The sequence below is a fragment of the Xiphophorus couchianus genome, chromosome 10 (assembly GCF_001444195.1).
Source record: "Xiphophorus couchianus chromosome 10, X_couchianus-1.0, whole genome shotgun sequence".
NCBI lineage: Eukaryota > Metazoa > Chordata > Actinopteri > Cyprinodontiformes > Poeciliidae > Xiphophorus > Xiphophorus couchianus.
This window is the reverse complement of record NC_040237.1, coordinates 11,859,069-11,879,123: the sequence shown is the minus strand read 5'-3', so window position 1 is coordinate 11,879,123 and position 20,055 is coordinate 11,859,069. Positions and strand designations below refer to the sequence as shown.

Below are 20,055 nucleotides of genomic sequence, written 5' to 3'. Positions count from 1 at the left end.
TCACTGTGAATAACAAAGGTGAATCAGATTCGAGGGGGAAAAAAAGCTTTTAATACTGTTACATCGGGTATAAAAGCTCCGCCGAGCATCCACACTAAAATAGGTGACATATTAAAATGAAATGACGCTTCAAAGAAAGAGCTCAAAAGCATGAAAACAGCTCCCCCTTTAAATATTGAATCCAGCTGCTATATCCTCTCACACATCTCAAATATCCATTTTATTCTCCTCTTAAACTTCACTTCTCTGTGGCTAAATTATGTCAGAGTCAAACTGCGACATTAAAAAAATAAGAACTTGGATCAACTCCGAAGGCTTCCCGCACTTCCTGCCACTTTGTGGTATCTTCACCTAAAAGGATGTTCCTGGCTGCGCAACTTGTTGCCACAGCCCCCCATCAACACCAAAGCAACGTCCGTATTGAGCAAGCAGAACCAGACCTGATCCAACCGAAACCAGACAACACACTGTGTGAGAGCAGAGTGACTGTAGCTGCATTTGCATTACAAATGCGAGCAAACCTGTCGATAAATGTAAAAAATAAATAAATTAAAAAAACAATTTCACAAATGCAGTTTTCCATTAAATAACCCAAATGGAGTCGCACGTGAATAAAATTGCTCACACAAGAAAACATGCCGCACCATCATCCTCCCACCACTTCCTGTCATCTTCTTTGTTGTTTTTGCCAGTAGTAACTATCTACCATTGATTACATGACTCATGATGCAAAGAAAAAGGGATTCCATTGTAGTTTTGCGAAATAAACTAATTTAGGTACAGTCAAAAAATAAATACATTTCATCCCAGCATTTTTAATGAAACTGACACGTTCCCCTTAAATTTTTTCCGCAATCCAATTAGCGCAGTTATATAGTGAATGGAAACGCAGCTAATGAGAGATCGCTGTTCAATTCAGATGGTTTTACTAATATTGATATTTGGACATGTGCAAGTGTCGTGGATGAAACGAGAAGGGAAATGTTTCAACCTGACCGTGAAACCCTCGCTTTTTTTTATGACTGTGGAAAGTTTGCATGTGTGTATCCAGTGGGTGGTTGGTCATCAGCTGCTTCTGCTCCACCAGTACAAGCCGCCATCCCATCTGCCTGTCCAAGCCCCGCCCCCATTCACTTCATCAGGGGAACCACTGCCACTACCAGGACTCACCAAGATCCTTAGAGCCTTGACTTTCGCTGGCCATCTCGCCCATCCGCACCAGAGCGTCGAAGTAGCCCTTTGCAGCATATGTGACACCTGGAAACATGGAAGCATTGGGCATCAGATCAAGGGTGCCGAGTTGAACTGTCTTCTTCAGCTCTGCAACCGTTCTCTGCAGCCCTCCGCTCCCACAGAGAGGCAAGCTCGGGCATGGGAATTAAAAGAGCGATAGGCGGAAATGGTGACCAGGCAGGAAAGGAAAAAGCTCTATGAAGCAACTGCAGGAAGCAGAAAGCTGCAGAGATTTTTTCTCAAGGCTTCAACTCCAAACTCACTTTCTATCCAAACTACAAGTTGATCAAAATGTTATTTGTAATACTAAAGCAGTGTGTGGATTTGATATGGAGACTATTAAAACATTGATGCAGAAATCCCAAATTTATGCTAGGTTAAATTAAAAAGGTAAAGGTAGATATTGTAGTTTGCTTAAAATGTATCTAGATGTAAGGTATTTAGCTGATCTTTACTGAAAACAAACTACATTATTAGGTGGAGAATTCATAAATTGGGTTTTAAAATGCCCCACCAGCACCCCTCCACTCTAATTACATTCTTTACACCTCCTGTCAAAAATCTTTACATCAAAGTCTTGAAAGCATTCTTCTGCTGAGATCCTGTCAATCAGCCGTGGTTTCCTGGGTTGCATCATATCACCTGCAAGGTACGCCAACTGAGGCAGAGCAGTGAGCCAGACCTTAAAGGAGACAAGCTGGTCTCAGAAAGCAAAGACAGGAAGCGGGTCGGGAGCTCGCCACACAAGGACTGACGGCAGACACGGGTCGGATGTGGAAGAGGGCCGGGTTCATTACAGAGCTGTCAGCCAGATGAGTGTTTGTGCTCTAAGCTGTCACAGACCGCTCTCTGAATCCCAAAGACGAGAGGAAAATGACAAAGCATTCACATGGAAAACAATAGGAATCTATTCTGAGCTCAGTCCAGAGCGACACAGCATGAAGTCCACCGCTATGCGAGTCATTGTTCTGGAAATAAACACGGTTTCTGGCTTGGATTTCTAAGATCGACACGACTTTGGCTGCAACTGCCTGCAAGGGTCCAACCTTCCCTTTCTCCATCTCCGATTTAAACCTTGGTTGTATACTGGTGAGGACATGGAGAGGTTCATCTCATTGATACCTCAGCTGGGGGAGAAAGGGGCCCAGGCGAAACAGATTTAACTGGATGAGCGGCTTTACCAATCAGTCAATTGTGAAGTGAACAAAAAGACCAAAGCAATAAGGAGGGTCAGTTTAGTCAGAAAATTAGATGAGGGGCTGACAATGCAAAGGTGTTGGTGTAAAAGAAAAAACAGGATGGAGGTCAAGATGGTTGATACTCTATCCAAATGTGTTTGTTCATATGAGAAGAAAATATTTTTTTTATTTATTTTATTGACAGAGCATTTTAAACTTGGTAATCCATTAAAAGAAGGTTCCTAATGAACTCGTAACATTACAGAATTTCTTCTTAAGGTAGATTAACTTTAATTTATTGAGCGCTCCTCCAGATCCCCTTTAGCCACCAGGGACCTTGTTATTTGGAAAAAGCCAGCCCTCCTGATGTCAACGATGATGTTAATAGCATCACCTGCTGTGGCCTGTGCTTAAGGTTGGAGCTCATCTTGTATACATAAGATTTGGGCCTCGACAGAATGCAACGTTTGGCTACAAGTGATAATTTTTTAGCAAGACAAAGGCAGTTTAAAGACGTCCCGTCCATGCAGCCATACATATTCATACGTGGAGCTCAGCTAATGGGGACATGCTCACCGTCCTCAGTCTTCTGAAACGTTTTAAGGCTACAAAAACAAAACAGTCAGTCAGCCGCCCCCTCGTGAATAATGCTGGTTTAAACCCTCCTTTGGGATAAAGACTGCCACTCTGATTCTACTTTAAGAACCAGTAAATAAAACCAGACTGGTATATTTTTTTCCAGCGACAATAAAATGATTTCCTGGTACCCAGCCCAATTCTGCTGTGCCTGAGTCTAGACTCTAGCCCTGCGTTGCTGCCTGGCATTGATGAAGTGCAATCCCCACTCAGGGAGTTTCAGGGTTATTTTTAGCTTTATCTATCAGACAGGAGTGAAGCCTCCTTTATTGTTCCTGTAGGGAGCTGAGTCTTCCCTGCATCTCCTCTAAACACAAAGGAGAGCGCTGCTCCGCACCGTACACTCGGCATGCCATGTCTCCTCCTGCTGCAGACAAGAGTCACGTGTTCTCTAAAAACATCAAATTCTCTCTCAGTATTGCAACTCCACTCAAATATCATTAAAGTAATAAAAAAGCAGTAAAATACCCTTCAGTTTTGGTCATTTTGTATGGAAATATTCAATATTTTTCTTCTCCTGGTTTTTATTTTACTCAGTCTTGTCCTGGATTTGCTCTCAGCCTGTTCCCATTTCCTTGGCCCCATGGGTGGTGGGGTACCGTTACGTTAGCAACACCCCCCGCTCCATTTCCCATCGGCTTATGCTCCACTTAGCTCCCACAAGACGTTTCGGCTGCTTCGTCTTTCACCTTGAGCCATTGCTGTTTGCTGCAATTTCTCTTTCACACACACACACGACCATGCAAACACATGAGCAAAAGCAACTAGAAGCGATGACGGAGGATGCACAGAAAAAGCAGACATTTAGGAAACGAAGTCACGGGACAGCAAGAAGGGAGACGGGACGAGAAACAGTCTGGAAACCCATGAGATTCATCAGACGGAGAATATTAATGCATCTCTAACCAACAAGAAATCTTCAACAGTTCAAGTCTGGATTCAGACTGCAAAACATTACATTGCACAACATCTGTGTCATCATGACTTTACCCCAACTCCAGATGAGTCAGGAGGATCTAACTCAGCACCAGGCGTTGGGTCAGCTGGCCCTCCGCCTGGACAGCCAATGAACGAAAGAGACGCCGCCACAGAAAGTAAACAGAGGAGGGTTGGTGTACTCACTGGTGAGCGCCTTCTCGTAGCTCTTCGCCATGGCTATGAAGTTGCGTAGGCACGGGTTGAACTGCTCCATGATGTTCTGCAAAGAGGAGCGGGGACAAACAAAAAGATCTGGTTAGCCTGGGAAGGAGACGATGCAAATCTGAGATGAGCTACAGTGACCCAGCAGCACTCTGCCTGTTTTTCTGGGGCACGAACACACAGTCGTCTACAAATCAGCCGAGCCAACCAGCAGGAAGAGCAGCGCAGGAAGGACTCGTTTCAAGAAGCCCAAATCCAGCAAGACTGAATATAAGACGGATCGAGAGCATGAGTGACTGAGGGATTTTTGTGTCTGTGTGAATATTAGTGTGTGTGTGTGTGTGCATGCATGTGGATCGGTCCCTCACACCTCCCCTGCTGTATCCATTTTAAATTAAACTTGATTTTGGCTGCGGACTCGGAGCTCAGCAGCAGATCTGGACCTGCTGCAGCTTCTCTTCACTCCGGCACAAACCTGCGGTCAAGATGCTATTTTTGAAACAGGATAAATTCACCAAAATGACAGACGTGACTTTCACCAAAGCTCATTACCGCTCATGAATAGTTGCAGTTCTGCTAAAAAGTTTTAAACCAACACTAAGATTTCATTGCACATTTCTTCCACACAGCCAAACTTTTTATTGATCTTGAATGAGGAAGATTTTCAGGAGGTTTTCCAAAGTTTTCTTTTGGATTTCACGTTATTTTCTGTCCGAGAAGAGTATAACAGAATACAATGCTCAACAAACAATCTGTTATGTTCCTTTCTGCTCCTCTTTTGAAATAAATGCCATAAGAGATGTGTCACCTTTTAGTTTTTCAAATACCTGTCCTCAAGAGCTGGTGTTCAGTAGGATTTAGATTTGCCGTCGGTGTAACACAGCTCATTTAAATGGCTGAATTACCTCTTCAATGTGTCATCACACTGTGCAGAGGCCTGGTAATGAGCCATTGACTTGATTAAGATGCACTGAGTCAGGGCAACACCTGAAACATGCAGGATGGGGGCCCTTGAGGACTGGTTTTGGACAACACTGCCTCAGAAAGCCCCGAGAACCGCTGATAAAGATGGATTTGAAAGGTTAAAAGGATTTCTGGTTGCTTGGGAACAACACATAAAGAAATACAGAGGACTCAAGAATCAAGTCCTGATGTGCACGACTAGATACAAAAGAATTCAGTGGCAAATCAGAAAAGCTAAGAAAATTCTGGGCTGCAGCTTGAAAACCATGAACAAGTTGTCCTCATGCATTTAAAGAAACATAAACCTCAGAATCTCATTTTTGGTACGTTCTGCCTCACACTTCCAGAGCCGTCTGTCAGAAAGCACAAACATCAAGCACAGAGGCCTGGAGGCTTGTTAAAAACTGAGGAATCCGTCAAAAAGAAAAGTCTAATGAGTCTTACTGTTCATCCATCTCTGGCCTCTCTCTGCTTCCGAGACGCCCTTTAACCTCTGCAGACTTTCCAACAAAGCAAAGCAATTTGAAAAGATATTTCTCTCCCTGTCAAACCTCACTGTGAGCCTCAAGTTCTTATACAGAAGCAGCACTGGTTTACAGCAAAGCAAAACAAAGGGAATCAGCCATTATCAGAGGAACTATTTGGACCTTTAAAAGCCTTTAAAACCCAGCTAGAAAGTTTAAAGATTTGCAAGAGTAGAGTGTATAGTAAAGTTTTGAACCATTATTACAGTTCAAGCTAGATAAGATTTAAGTACCATCTATACACAGAGGTAAAGAATATTAAAAGTGCCATGTCAGGGTGCATACTCAAAATGGGTCCCGAATATGAAGTAAGAGGACTTTATTCAGCAACTTTTCAGGTGAAAAGACATTTTGGATTTGAAAAAAGTTGAAGAGAAGACAAAGAACAAAAAGAGGACAGGAAAGAATAACAAAGCAGATGGAGGGAAGGACACATCTGAGGCAGACGGACATTTGTTCATGGCTGCTCGCAGCTCGGGATGCCTGCTAATGCCCGGTGGCTGACGCACAACAGTCACCTTGGCGCACAAACTCCATCAACTCCAAAAAAGGAAGTAAGAAGTAGGACAGCGTGACACTGGAGTACAGAAGAAAAAAAAAAAAAGAGAGGGAAAAAAAAGCAGGAATCTTAATGGAAGTTCAGTTTGAAACGGTGAAGTAGAGCAGGACATGAAGTGAAACGAACTGAAGCTTCTGTGGCGTTCTTTGTGTAAAGCTGAACACGTGTTCAAAGCAAAGGATCAGATCCGGTAATCTATAAATCCATTAGATAAATATTCTATCATTTTGAAGTCAAAATCACAAAAACAGAGAAAGATGGACAAATAAACGGCTCCATTTATACCCCAGTTCCTCCCTCTCGCTCCCAGCTCTTGTTGCGTAAGGCGTCGGCTTCATACCAAAGTGACTCTGTGAAAGTGCATCAGCTCCAGTGATCGTCACCCTGATGCACCGCCGCCTGGAACGCACAGAGAGAGGCGCTCCGTAAAGGAAAACAGAAGATGGAGAGCGGCCCAGTGCTCATCGCGTGCTAACAGAAAAAACACCCGGGCTGGGTTTGTTTGTGTTTGTGTCAGTGTGATTGAGAGACGGGTGAATCATATGTTCACTGTCAGACACGTCCACCTTTATGCGTCACATTCTGGGTGACCTGCAAAAATAAAAATGTGTTTTTGGGATCCTTTGTCTTTCAGTAGAGCTAAAAAAAAAATACAATTCACCAGGAGAGGATTTCCCACACAGACAATGAAGACGAGGCAAACACTGTAATGAACGTCTTGATGAACTTGCTGACTGCACGGTTAAGCATTTTCCTCATTCATGAGCCCGTCTGCATATGTAAAAACTTTCTGAATAAAGAAAGAAGTTGACATTTCTGAAAATCCTGACTTCATCTTTAACCAAAATGTTGCTCTAAAAATCACAACCAAGCCAAAAACTTAACTCAATTCTGAAATTATGAACAATTATCGAATCAAAAATTCGATAATTTTTAATTCGATAATTATCGAAAAATACCACGTATACACGTGGTATTTTATTCATGCCACTTTTGCAGGCTTTCAAGCCAGACATCAGAACTTTTAAGGGTTTTTTTCATTTGTGTTTTTAAAATTTAAGTGACTTATCTTTACAGGAGAAATTGGCATAGAATAACTCAGGGATCATGATTTTCTATCTCATGCATTTCTTTTCTTACCCACAATGAAAATGTTAAGTACAGGAAGATACTGACTGCATGTCATCAGTCCAAGAACCCCACTTCAAAATATATGAACTAGCTTGTTATTATTTTGCAAAAGGAAAACAAACGTGGTACCGGATATATTAGAAACCCTGAATATTCAATTCTTACTCTTGCCAAACGATAGAACAAAAGGGTTGATGGCTTTTCCTTTTTATGCCTAATTTTATTGGAAGAGCCATAAACAAACTGACATTAGCAAACACACTAAAACTGAATAACAATCTTTCTTATCTAGACTCGCTAAATTGATCATTTCTAAATAAGAGAGTCTTCCTACAAACACACCCATATGAAGATCTCATCAGAAATGTGTTTTTTGTTTTTTAGGGCTGGGTTTAATAGGTTTATTTCCGTGTTTGGTGCACATTTAATCCACAATGAGTCAGTTGTTCCTTAAGTAGCAGAGACCGGAGCTGATTAGCATTTCTCTGAATAAAGGGCCACATTTTACAGAGTGGACGGGAAATAAGAGGGATTACAGAACAGCTTGCCATTTTCCAGCCATTAGTTTCAGCCATATGTCAGCAAATGAGTGCTACAACTAAAAACACTGGTTTTCTTTTCACGTTGCAGCCACAAAATGTTGGAACTCCATCTTTGACCCAAATTAATTGAGCCTGAAACAAAATAACAGAATATATATGGTATTGAATCAATTTTCTGAGGTGAAGCAGAGGTTTCCCAATTTCAAACAGGTCGTGAAAACACAGTTTACTACTTTCAGGGTCAACAAAGCAGCATTTTTAATGCTCATGTTCCTAATCAGGAGCAGGTTAAACGCTGCAATGACACTAATGATGGAACATCTGGAAAATGTACCATGAAGCGAATAATTACTCCCGCTGCCAGACGAGCTGCACCATCCAAATAATCGACTCAAGAGGGAAAAATGGAAGTAACCTTTGAGCGGAGCAATTTGTGATGATAGAAGATTAAATATATTGACATTTAGTATTTTTAAAGGAGGAAACAGACATTTTAAAGACTAAAGTATTAGACTTAAAGGATGAGCTGACAGCATCTGTTTAGCAAGTTTTCATAAGTCAGGCAACGGAAAGCAATTAAACCCATTAAAGGCAAAACAAAAGGTAGGATTTATTTATGAGATCACTTTGCCTTTGTGTTTGTGGAGGGTTTGAAATCACACAACTTCACATGAGTCCTCACATGATCAATCTCAGCTACATTAAATATTAATCTCCATTAAAGGACAGGTTTGTTCTGGAAACACGTCGCAGTTGCTTACAAGACAGCTCTGGACCTTCAATCCGCTTTAAGCTCTTATTCTAGGTCTACAGAACTCTGCAGGTTGATGCGCGGAACATTTTTCGTGTTTATTACTTTGCATTTTGCATCTGAAAGTGGTTTGTAGTTCTACCCCTCAACCTTGTAAAAAGGTAAAAGGTGCCCTTAGTGAATAAGGGGACACTGACAGAAAATGTATGTAGAATTAATGCTTTGACCTTGAAGAGCAGCTAGAGTCATACTTTGCCCATAGAGGGGAAGAAGCTGCAGGAAGCCCACCAACTTCAGGACTAGCAGGAAAAAGTCAAATCAAACACACACCTCAGCCTGCAGTAGCAGTTAGACTAAATCATAAAGTTTCTCAATGAAAGAGTCCTTCACCTACAAGGACTATTTGGTCTGAACGTGGCTTTTAGGCACCATGTCAGATCTCCAGTTTCCTGTATCTGAAGCTGTTCCTCGGTGTTTTAAAGAACTTTTAAAAACATTTCCTGGCATAAAATAATCATATGGGTGGTAACGCTGAGCTTAAGGTGAATCATTTCAAGCGCCTCAGTGACCGTGAAGGAGGGGTAATATGTGGAGAAACAGAACAAGCCCTCAGCTTCAAGGTTAACAGATCTATCAGAGCGGCATGGAGATCACGTCCCATAAAAGATGTGGACCAGAGCCAGAGGTTATAGAAGCCATTTAAAATATGACAAGAGCAGGATTGAGCCGACATCTCTTTAAAGTGAGTAAAGAGCAAGACTGTGCTGGAATCACCAATCCACTTTCACCAACTGAGGTACAAAAGAGTGCAAAAAAAAAAAACCTTCAGAAACAAAGCCATAAAAATATGTAGAAAGTAATACAAGGCATCTTAAAAACTCTTAAATTCATGTATCTAAAATAAAGACCTTAAAATGTCAAATTCTTTTTTAAAAAAAAAAAAAAAAAAAGTAAGTTCAATACGTTAATCACAGAACTTAAATTCTGTCTCAGCAGGACCATTTAATCTCATATTCTATGTGGGGGGTTTTCTCCTGGGACTTTTCTGTCAGGCAAACCTTTGAGTCGTACTCCAACATCTTTATTGCGACTCGAGACAGTTTGGGCTACTGCTAACTGGCTGCTAATATAACCTAGCGATACAGCTAGCTACATAGCAAGTGGGCTGGGCAATGTTTGTACATTTCTGTGGAGAGAGAGGTCTTAAATTCCAGACATAATGATCTTAAAAAGTCTTACATTTGAGTTGGTGAAACCTGCATAAACCCTGTAGTAAAAACAAAGAATCCTTTGGGAATTTGTTGCAGATTTTGGGCAGAAAAGGTGTAAAAGGAGTGAGAAATAAATCTGCATAAATCTGTCAATGATAGATGAAGGGAGGAAACATAAAGGAGCCAGAGGAAGGTAAATGCTTAAAGTGTTATTGACTCTCCAGGCATTAGAACACCAGTACAGTTGTGTAAGTGCATCTACTCCAGCAAAGCCACCCATTACTCCCTTCCCACACATGTGCGCAGAACCATATTGAAACACTTCAGACAAAAACAAACCGAAAAGCGTTGAGAACATCGTGACCTAGCTGGCTCTGGGAAAGGCAGTGTGCGTTGGAGCGCGTGGCGGTTGGAGGCAGGAGACTCGTGCGTGGGCTGAGTCAGAACCTACTGAAAGAGCAGTAGGCTTGTATCATGTCGGGGCGTAAATTACTGCAATGCCAAGGCAGCCATGTGGCACCATTAGGACCTGCTGCGCCGCTCGCTGCCAAACAGATTAACCAGCGAGTGGAGAGCCGGCAACCCCACTGAGGTGGGAGGGAGAGGCTGGGCCAGGTGGAGGCAAAAAAAAGAAAAATAAATGAGTTTGAAAACACTTTACAACAGTATAAAACCCATTAAGAACCAACACAATATTTGAAGACTTGTTTTTAATTCTGCCTTTTTGTTTTTTGTTTTTTTTTATAAATCCTGACAGTTTATTCTCAAAAAGGTTTTTTCAATTTATGCCGGCCAAGTTGAGAAAATAATTTCCCTGCCGCTTCACCCTTTTACTAGATGTAACTAGTTTGAAACGAGGTTTAAATATCAGAATGTGCATCACATCAAGCAATTTTAGAAAAGCTTGGTCTATACAATGACGGCAAAGCCCAGATTATCAATAATCATCTTCACCAGAATGCCTGATTTTAATTCATTACCGTCTTAGCACATCAAGCTCCACAGGGGTGGTTTCATTTGATGCAGGCAGACAAAGAGACAGCTTGTGCAACAACGTTTTAGGGGTCCCTGAGGTCCAGAGGAAAGACGTGACTGAATGGAAGAAGAAATATTTCTGCGGTTCAAAGTAAAGGTTGTCTGCTTTTTTTTATCTCTTTGAGGCCTTTAATCTGAGCAGAATATGGTCAAAATCCACATGAATCAACTAAAAAGAAAATCTGTAACACTATGTCTTTTACAATTGGTCAAATTGGAAGGTAAGATTTCTACTTTTTTTATTTAAATTTGACCAAGATGAAATACTGGGGTGAATTGAGGTATTTAAAATCTTTCATTAAGAAGGCAAATAATAATAATAATAATAATAATAAATAGGTCAGAGACCAGAGTTTGCACATTTCCTGTCAGCTGGCTACTCCTTCAGTCCACTTAAAGAAAAACAGGTTTTTATATAATTAGTCTTGTGTCCAGATATGGAGAAGAAGATGGAAGGATATTTATTCTGTTCTCCTGATATCTACCAATAAGTGTTGTGGCTGTTGATTTTACATGCATCAATCTCAAAAAGACAGTAATTATTGCAGATTATTATTATTAATAAGTAATATAGGTTTAAGTCATGCTTTTCTGCTTTAGATTCTGGCCTTTAGTACCAACATGAGTATAATTTTCACATTTAATTCACACGTAGATCAAAACAAATACATTTTCTAATTTCAGGAACAAAGAACTGATAACTGAAAGTGCAGGAAGACTCATGCCGCCATGTTATCTGCAGCATGTAAACCGATTGGTGAAAGTCCCACAAGAATAAAAACAGTTGATGGCAGCAGTAGGTCACCTTGACTTTTGAGCTGAGGCCAAACACAACCCAGCGCTGTGTGAATCCCCCCCACCCATTGCTTCCATGTTGACAAAAAGAAAGATAAAAATGACCTTTTCTGTGAATGTGAGAGAGAAACGCCCCCCGACCTCTGCTCCATCACTGTGCTCTCATCCCTCAGCTGGTGCACAAACATGCATCTATCATGTAGAAGCCGACTATTGCCACTACAAAGTCATCCTATCAAAATGTCAGATTCTGAACACTAGAACCCACAATGGTAAGAAAATAAAAATAAATAAACTACATGTAAGTAACCTGATGTGGTCAAAACAAGACAAGGTTGGACTTTGTGCTGCAAAGAACTTGCCAGTTCTTCTTCAAGCAGCACCTTGGCGATGCTGATGCCTGCAGGAAACCGACAGCAGCCATGTCAAACAATCAGCTACCTGGTAGAAATTTAACACGTGTAGAATTTGGACTCTTGTTTCCTAATACTGACACACAAAAAGAACCCAATTTATTCATTCAATTTGCCCTCTTTAATTCGCTACTAAGCAAGTGATTTCCAGGATAATCCTCGACTGCAAAACGAGCTTTAATCTTTCTACAGCGCATGCTTTAATGTTTGATAGCATGGCAGCTAAGGTGCCACTGAATGAGAAAGCAGCAAGCAGCTGTGATTATGAAAATCCACTGCAACTCATCCGTCACTGCATCCAAAGATTTAGACTTTGGGGCAAAAATGAATAGAGTCTCAACTAAGAAAGATTTGCCCCTTTTTGTCAAGAAATTACATATTGGTTTAATTCACACAAACCCTGTTTAGTCCACTTTAATCAAACTCTAGTTCGTTTGCTTAGAAAATGACGTTTGTTTGTGAAGGAGTGAATGAGCAAAGACCAAAAAAGTGAACTAGTAAACTCAGTCTCAATTCAGTTGAAGTGAACTCTGGCGCAGTTCGAATGTGTATGTAAACGGGAAGCAAACCAGAGACCGCTCCAAAAGCAGGAAATGGCTGCAGCATAGTGCATTCTGGGTAAATAAAACCAAAAACAAACAAGTGTCCAGTGCAAACGAGTGAAATGTGTTCTGTTCTTTTACCAACAACAAAAAAAGAAGTCCTACAAACACTAAAATCTGACCTTACTCCATCTTTTTTAACATTTCATGGGAGAGGAAGTTGTGCTCATGCCTTCTTTGGATGTTTTCATGTCAGTTGTTCTTGGTGCAGCTCCACCACAGGCGAGGGGATGAACAGATTTTTCAAAGGTTTTGGATCATTTGAAACAGTGCAGCGCGCCAGCTGAAAATGTAACAAATGTCTCCATTGTGTTCCCCAAGAGAACCGAGCCTACCGGACTATCAGGTGTAAAAAAAAAACCTTAGATTAATTTAAGACAACCTTGAAAACTCCTAGTAGCAATAAATGGAGAAGGGAGGCTCCATTTTAACTCTGGAAGCTGCTGAAATCCACAGAGATTTTGTGCAAACCACAAACTGGCAAAGCTTCTGGAGAAATTCCCCACAGATATTTCATTTTACCAATAATCATCATGTTAATTTGTACAGGATTTCCACATGGACTGCACAATTTTACATAAGAATATCTCCTTATGCGAGATTAAAGAACTATTAGGACTCCTCATTCCTTAAATGACAGTGCGGGATTAGATAGTAGCATTATGTCCTGTAATGCTAGGCTGCTGACGCTCATTATTGTGTTTCAGGAAATGGACATTATTTCCCTCTGCTCAGCCACTGTGACAATCTGTGTGCAAAAGCTGCACTGCTTCAGCAGCCTCAGGAGATGAGAATTCAGTATCTATCGTGTGCGTGTGCGCAGGCAGCAATTTCCCTCTCAGATGAGCCCTTATCAGAGAGCAGAGGAATAGTCAGCGCCCCCTATTCCACAGATGCAGCTTCTGTAGGAGACAGGAAGGAGGGGGGTACTTCCGCTGCCATATATGGATGTGCTGGAATCCCCCCCTCTCCCCACCTTCGCCAACACATCCCACCTGTGCCGTGACAGGGCAGCCCATTTTAATTCACCTCACGCTCTGCTCTGAAGGCTGGCGGGGGCGGGTCGAGAGAGGCGAGAACGAGGAGGGTGGGAGTCTCCCCGTCAACGTCACCGCCATCCCATTCACTCCAGCCTCATTCTCATTTTACACACGTACACGTGAATGAAGGTGCGTTCACGCATTTCCATAACATCTGCACATGTGCAACGGCAGGACGAGCGGCAGAGACTGCAAGACAAAGTGTTTGTCAGAAAACTCTGCAGAGATAAGAGTGCATTCCTGCTTTTCACCACGATCAGTTCAAAAAACACACTGCGGTTTGCCTCTCAGGGCTTTCCTCCTCACTGCCGGTCTAAAAAGATTGGAGCTCCGCACCTTCCAGTCCTCGTCCTGCTTTCATTCAGCTTCAAGAGCCGTCCAAGCAACTTTCCTTTCATCCTCTGCCAACCTCCCGCAAACCCAACAGCATCCACCTCTTCCTCTCACCCTCCCACCGGCTCGAGTTTGATAAGCGCTTCGCTAAAGGCTGCCGACGTGCTGCACAAACGCTGCAGATGTGAGCACTTAGTGTGTGCGTGTGTGTGGCCCAGGAAGGCTGTTGTTGGTCAGTGAAATCTTAATGAAAGCACATCTGTGAAGGGCTGCAGCCTCCAGAACGCCAGAAAGGCGAGTTGGTACATTTTGTTCCTTGCGCCTCGTGTGTTCTGACAAAATAAATGATGGGCTAAACGTTACAATATTTCACAGCTGGAGCCCCTTTAGAAACAAACCGCACTGGAAAGGAGGACAAAGAGATCCAATAGAAACCTGCAAAGTATTAGGGGGGGAAAAAAGAAAGAAAGAAAAAGAGTGGAAAGTTGCACCTGTAACAACTACACACGGCATGGCTACAGATATAAAGGGATACAAAAACATAACTTTCAAAACTGATAAAATGTTCCTTCGTATTGTTTCACTGCTGTCCAGAGTGACTCCTGTCCAAAAATCCTCCACATTAAAAGGTAATTTATTAGCAAACAGTTACAGGGTGGATAAAACCTTTGAACTAAATTACTAGAGGTGGATTATTTGAAGCTCAACACGGCTTCCTGGTGTAATTTTTCCAACACTGGGAGGATTCATTAATGTGATAGGAAAAAATGTTGACCAGGAATGTTAACCAGGAATAACCAGGCTTCAGTCAGGTGTGCTGATGTCAACCAGCCTCTTTTCTGACGGACAATTTCTTTCAGAGAGTGCAGCATCCATTTGATTTGTTGTTTTGTTTATTTATTTTGGATATTGAACGTGTCTTCCAGTTCTAGTGTTGAATTTTCCTCAGAAATTAAAGCTTATTGGTCTTTGAGAGGGTGTACTTCCATTATTATCGATATATTACATTAAAATAGTCTCAAAAACAACAACATTATCATTTATTGCAATAATTTCTGGAACAATTTACCGTACAGAAATTTTTTTATTGTGACAGTTCTCCGATAGGCCTGCAAAAAGGCATCAAAACAACAACAAAAATTCAATCTAGCATGAAACTTTTCTTTTTCAGATCACTCAGTCAACATTCATCCATCTTTAAAAAAAAGCTGGAAGGAGAGTGACCTAAAAAAATAATTAAATATTTCATTTGATTCCATGTCATCTGAGAGCAATGCTTCATGTTTCCCCCGCTTGCATAACCCAAGCATATTCCCAACATCGCAGAGCATCATCGCAGAGCGTCACCATGATGCTCACACACTGCCACCTTCCAAAGATCAGCGACGAAGCTCAAAGCTGAAACACACCCCGAAGCCCCCCCGAGTAGGTGGGCACGAGGTTCTCTGCAGGGACAGGAGCACAAAGGCGGCCATGACGCTCCGGGCACAGACAACCGAGGAGAAAGCGCCGTAGCTAATCAAGAGAAGAGAGCCCACTGGTTTCAAGCCATTACACTGGAGAAATGTCTGCCTGAGCGGAGCGTTTGGATTAATCGCTGCGCTACAGATGAGCGCAGAGGCTACAGGCTTCACCTCACGCAACCCCAGACAGGAGAGGTTCTCTGCCAGTCGGGGACGCCAGAATACATCTTGTCAGAGCGAAAGAGTGTGGAGGATGGTGGTGATGATGATGATGATGATGATGATGGAGCCCTCTATCAAAAACTCCTCCCTCCATCAATCTGACGCAGCGCCGGCCCCAACAGATACCACGGCGCTCACCTGCGGCGCTCTGCCTCCAACAGCAGCTGGCCGAGAGCTTCAGAGCTCCATAACAATATGTGGGGGAATAAAACAAAATGAAGCCCTGATATGTAGCAGAGCAGAGTCGCTTTTATCGGGAGCGATGCTCTGCTTGTGTGACTACGAGACGAAAAGCAGGGAGGACTGAGCAGATTGTGCTTGCATGACTGTGGGGATAAAGTGTTCAGTAGAATTACTCACACACACACTAACAAACAAACACTGGAGAAAAATCCCTCCCCAGAGAACAAACAGGTTTGGAGGAAAACTGCCGTAGCAGATACAAGACGTCACTACACAGCAATGTTTACGTCTGCAATCACTGGAGGATGCTCCCCAGATACAGTCAGGAAACACAGACACGGGGGAGAGTGATGCTGTGCACCTGCACACATAATGCAGGTGGTAAACTGAAAATGGTGTCCATTCACAAGGGCAGAAATGAGCTCTGAAAACAGAAAGCAAAGCATCCAGAACTTCAGCTAAGGACCGTTATTGAAACAACTAGTCCTTATAAGTTCTTAGCAACACATTTGTGTTTGTTAAAGGTCCAGAAATGGATGAGAATTTACACATATTTACACATTTTCCAATGATCCAGACAATAATAACCCACAAGAACGAGCTGGGAAGTTGTTTTGACTCAGAAATCAGGCAAAGGTTGAGTTCAGTCATTTGTAACTTTGAATAGATTTTCTGCTTCTCCACAAGGAGCCTTTCAAGTAGTTGGGTCATCTGGTCCAGAAGCGGCCCGGTCACCTCCCACGCGAGATTGTTGGAAGCCCATTTGATCAGAAGGAGACTGAGTCATGACAGAGTCGAGAGATCATGTCTCTCAGCTTGTGGAGACTAGAACGTCTTGGTAAAGAGCCGGAGGAGGCGGCTGAGGAGAGAGAAGTCTGGGCAGCTTGGAGGGAAGCGTCAATGCTAAACAAGGTGATGGATATAAACTTTCAAAATCTAGACTTTCACTTAGCAACTTAAATGGGTAGTTTGGTTTTAGACGGATGGGTCAGTTTAATTTGGACCACTGCTAGCTTAGTAAAAACCAGCCAGTTGTTCTACACTTTGCTTTCTGCAGAGGACCTGGGCTTTTGAGAAACTATTTCCTCCTGGAGGCATGGACTCTGTTGAGCTTTTAAATTTTACCCAATTGCTAACGTTTGTCCATGACGTTAGTAATGTGCCAGTTCAACGCTTTGACACATACAGGAAGTGTCCTGTACTGTAAACAACCACCCTGCACTGTGAAGAGAAGAGTGCCAATCCGAACAAGACGACTGTTAATGTTTATTCAACATTTGGAAGCGTGGCCAACACAGACTGAACAGCTTCGTTCATTTCCTCCGCTACCATTGCTAAAACTACAGGCACACTACAATTGTAAAAAAAAATGTAAAAAAAAATAATAAAAATACAGAAAACCGACTTCATCGGTCTTTACCGTTCACAACTTCTTTCGGTTCGCGATTTTTCTAATTGAAATTCTGCAGGAGGAATCCTAGTGAATGGGAGAAAACCCAGACAACGCACTGAAGGAATATTAGAATTGAGCTGAATTGTGTCTGAAGGCTGGCGTGATGATCTTCAAGAAGGGTTAAACCCAAATGGTTGGCATATATACAATTCAATCTGTCTAAATTGCCAGAAAATTAAGCAAAAAGCGCCAGTAGCATTGATAAATTCTTCTATTTTTACCCAAACTGCAGCTTTTAGAAAGAATGACCTCCAACCCAAAGATGGGTAAACTCTTTTCCAAATACAGTGGTGAAAACTGGAAGAAAGCAAGTGAAATGCACAACAAAAAGCTCTGAAATCAATGAGCTGACCTGCTGATGTGTGTATAATCCAGTGCTAACTCTGAACAATGGAGGCAGCGTCACCTCCAGCTTTATTCGCCATCCTGATCCGCAGCACTGCTGGGATTACAGCACTCAGCTGAACACACTCCTGAACAAACACGCAGACGCTGTTTGTTCAGCAGCCACAACAAACCTGAGGAGACACACTTCACCCACATCAACACATCCCAAACTTCCACAACCCGAATCCACAGGGACGCTCTCCGTCACCATCCCAGCCGACCTGCAGTTTGCGCTTTCTGAACCGGCGTGTCGTTGCAGAGCAGATACTGTATGGCCACACACACACACCCACCCCCACACACCCCGTCCTGCGCGCGACAGGAACGACTGCCCCCACACATTCACCAGCGTGAGTCATCCGAAATTTACATTCTGCTTCTGTTTCAGCAGCAGAGGAGGAGGTTCGGGCTTCAGTCCTCTGCTGCTGCTGTTTCTTCTGAGAGTTAACGCTTCAACAAACAGGAAACAAGGCAGAGCCCTCCTCATGAAGGGTTACTGGACAACGCCTGAAATAGGTGGGAGCAAGGCAAATAAAGATCCTGGACAGACTATTTAAATATGGACTCCCAAAACACAACCAGATTATACTTATATATAATAATTTATAAAAGACACATTCAGGCAGAGCAGCCATTACTATCTTCTGCAAAATGTTACTACAAAAACTTCTTGTTTTAGATCTGGCTCAAATTAATAGATCCTGAATACTGTAATTTTTGCAGCAGTCATGAATATCCTAATCATATTTATTTAATCATTGGAAACTGGGCCAGTAAGGTTATACAACCAGTATATCCCATGAGTACAGAGTGTTCTGCAGAATGATGTTGTGCAGCTGAAGTCCTTGATCCCCATCTTAATGCTGGCTGATTTAATTGCTGATATTTGCCAATGTCTCACCTCCCTCCAAGGAGAAACAGACATGAGTGTTATCTAATGGGAGCTGGCACCTCTGTGCCTCTCCATCCTCCACACTTTTAATGAATTAATAAAGACCAGTTAGTTTCTCCAAACACAGCTCAAAAACACCCCTGGGGAGGAAGAGGAAGGGGGAGCTCGGCGCAGCAGCACCAAATGCCACGCCGGTGAGCATCGAGCTGTTACGATCAGACGCCAACAGGGGGTCAAACTGGCAGCGGCTCGTGCTGCGATGGAGCAGGCTGCCCATGACAGGAAGACCTTCCCCGCCACCCCTAATGCTGCATCTGTTGCAAATGCATGGAGGCGTTTCCTGCAAACTGTAGATAAATAATAGCTAAACGTTATTATTACCTCCATTACTTCAGTTATTTGTGCTGAAATGGGTTTTTAAAAATAGCTGTGTTTAAAATGTCATTTTTGGTATCCTGTCCAAGCCTGAAAGCTACCAAAAGTAATGCAGCCATATTACTAGAGATGCTCCAGATCAACCGGGATCAGCTCAGATTCGTTTGTTCTTATTGGTTAAAATCAAACTAAAAAACAAAGAACTTCAACCAAGCCCATTGATTCATGCCCAATAGTTCTTTGGCAAAAGATAAACAAATAAATACATTTGGATCCAGTCAGATCCCAATCAGTTTCATCAAGAAGCAAAACCATCACAAAAACCCTGATTGGTCCAATTACATTCCTCAGCCTCAAATTTTGTTGACTTCATAACCCAAACACACCCTCCAAAGGTCAACACATCTTGGGACTTTTACTGAAATTATCTTTTCTTTTTTTGTAAAGCATTTCCATTCAGATGTATGCTGAAATTATTCCCATTATTATCTCAGCAGCATCATTACATAACCAAGCAAGCTGGGGAGGAGAACCCATACACACCACCCGACTCCTCCTCCTGGTACCAGGAGCTCCGACTGTCTGCCCAGAGCCGGTCAAAGTGAGGAGGCGTGTGGAACAGTGACAGCTTTCCTCACATCATAACAGAAACTCGCCATGTTTCCATGTCTCAGATCTGCATCATATGGGGAGCCGAGTAAAGTGAGAATCAGGAGAAATGCCTTGCGATCACAAGTCCTGTTCCCTGCTTGAGCTGGAGCTCTGTGTTAGAGGAAGCCAAGGAAGGAGCAGAATCCCTTCAGGTCCAAGGAAGACCTGATGTTTCCCCAGCAGACAGACAGAATGGATTACACCAGCATCTCTTATTGTTACCAAATACATTTTCTGCTTTTCTAAACATAAAAGCAACTGAGGAAGTGAAAACTGGAAGGGTTCGTGTTCAGGAATTCACAAAATTCAGAAATCAGGTAACTTTAAGCAGGAGTTTTCTGTG

General features: G+C 42.5%; 1 protein-coding gene across 9 annotated transcripts in view; it reads right to left on the bottom strand.

The window, feature by feature from the left end:
• The window catches only part of LOC114152274 (brain-specific angiogenesis inhibitor 1-associated protein 2-like), a 59,137-nt gene that overhangs the window by 38,432 nt on the left and 650 nt on the right, over nt 1-20,055 (bottom strand). For 7 of the 9 annotated variants that reach the window (XM_028030107.1, XM_028030106.1, XM_028030108.1 and 4 more), the window contains exons 2-3: nt 4,170-4,245; nt 1,171-1,257 (exon numbers count right to left, since the gene is read on the bottom strand). In XM_028030107.1, coding sequence (XP_027885908.1) covers nt 1,171-1,257; nt 4,170-4,245 — 163 coding nt within the window. The remainder of the gene's footprint in view (nt 1-1,170; nt 1,258-4,169; nt 4,246-20,055) is intronic. The other 2 variants (XM_028030109.1, XM_028030110.1) reach the window with 1 other exon arrangement.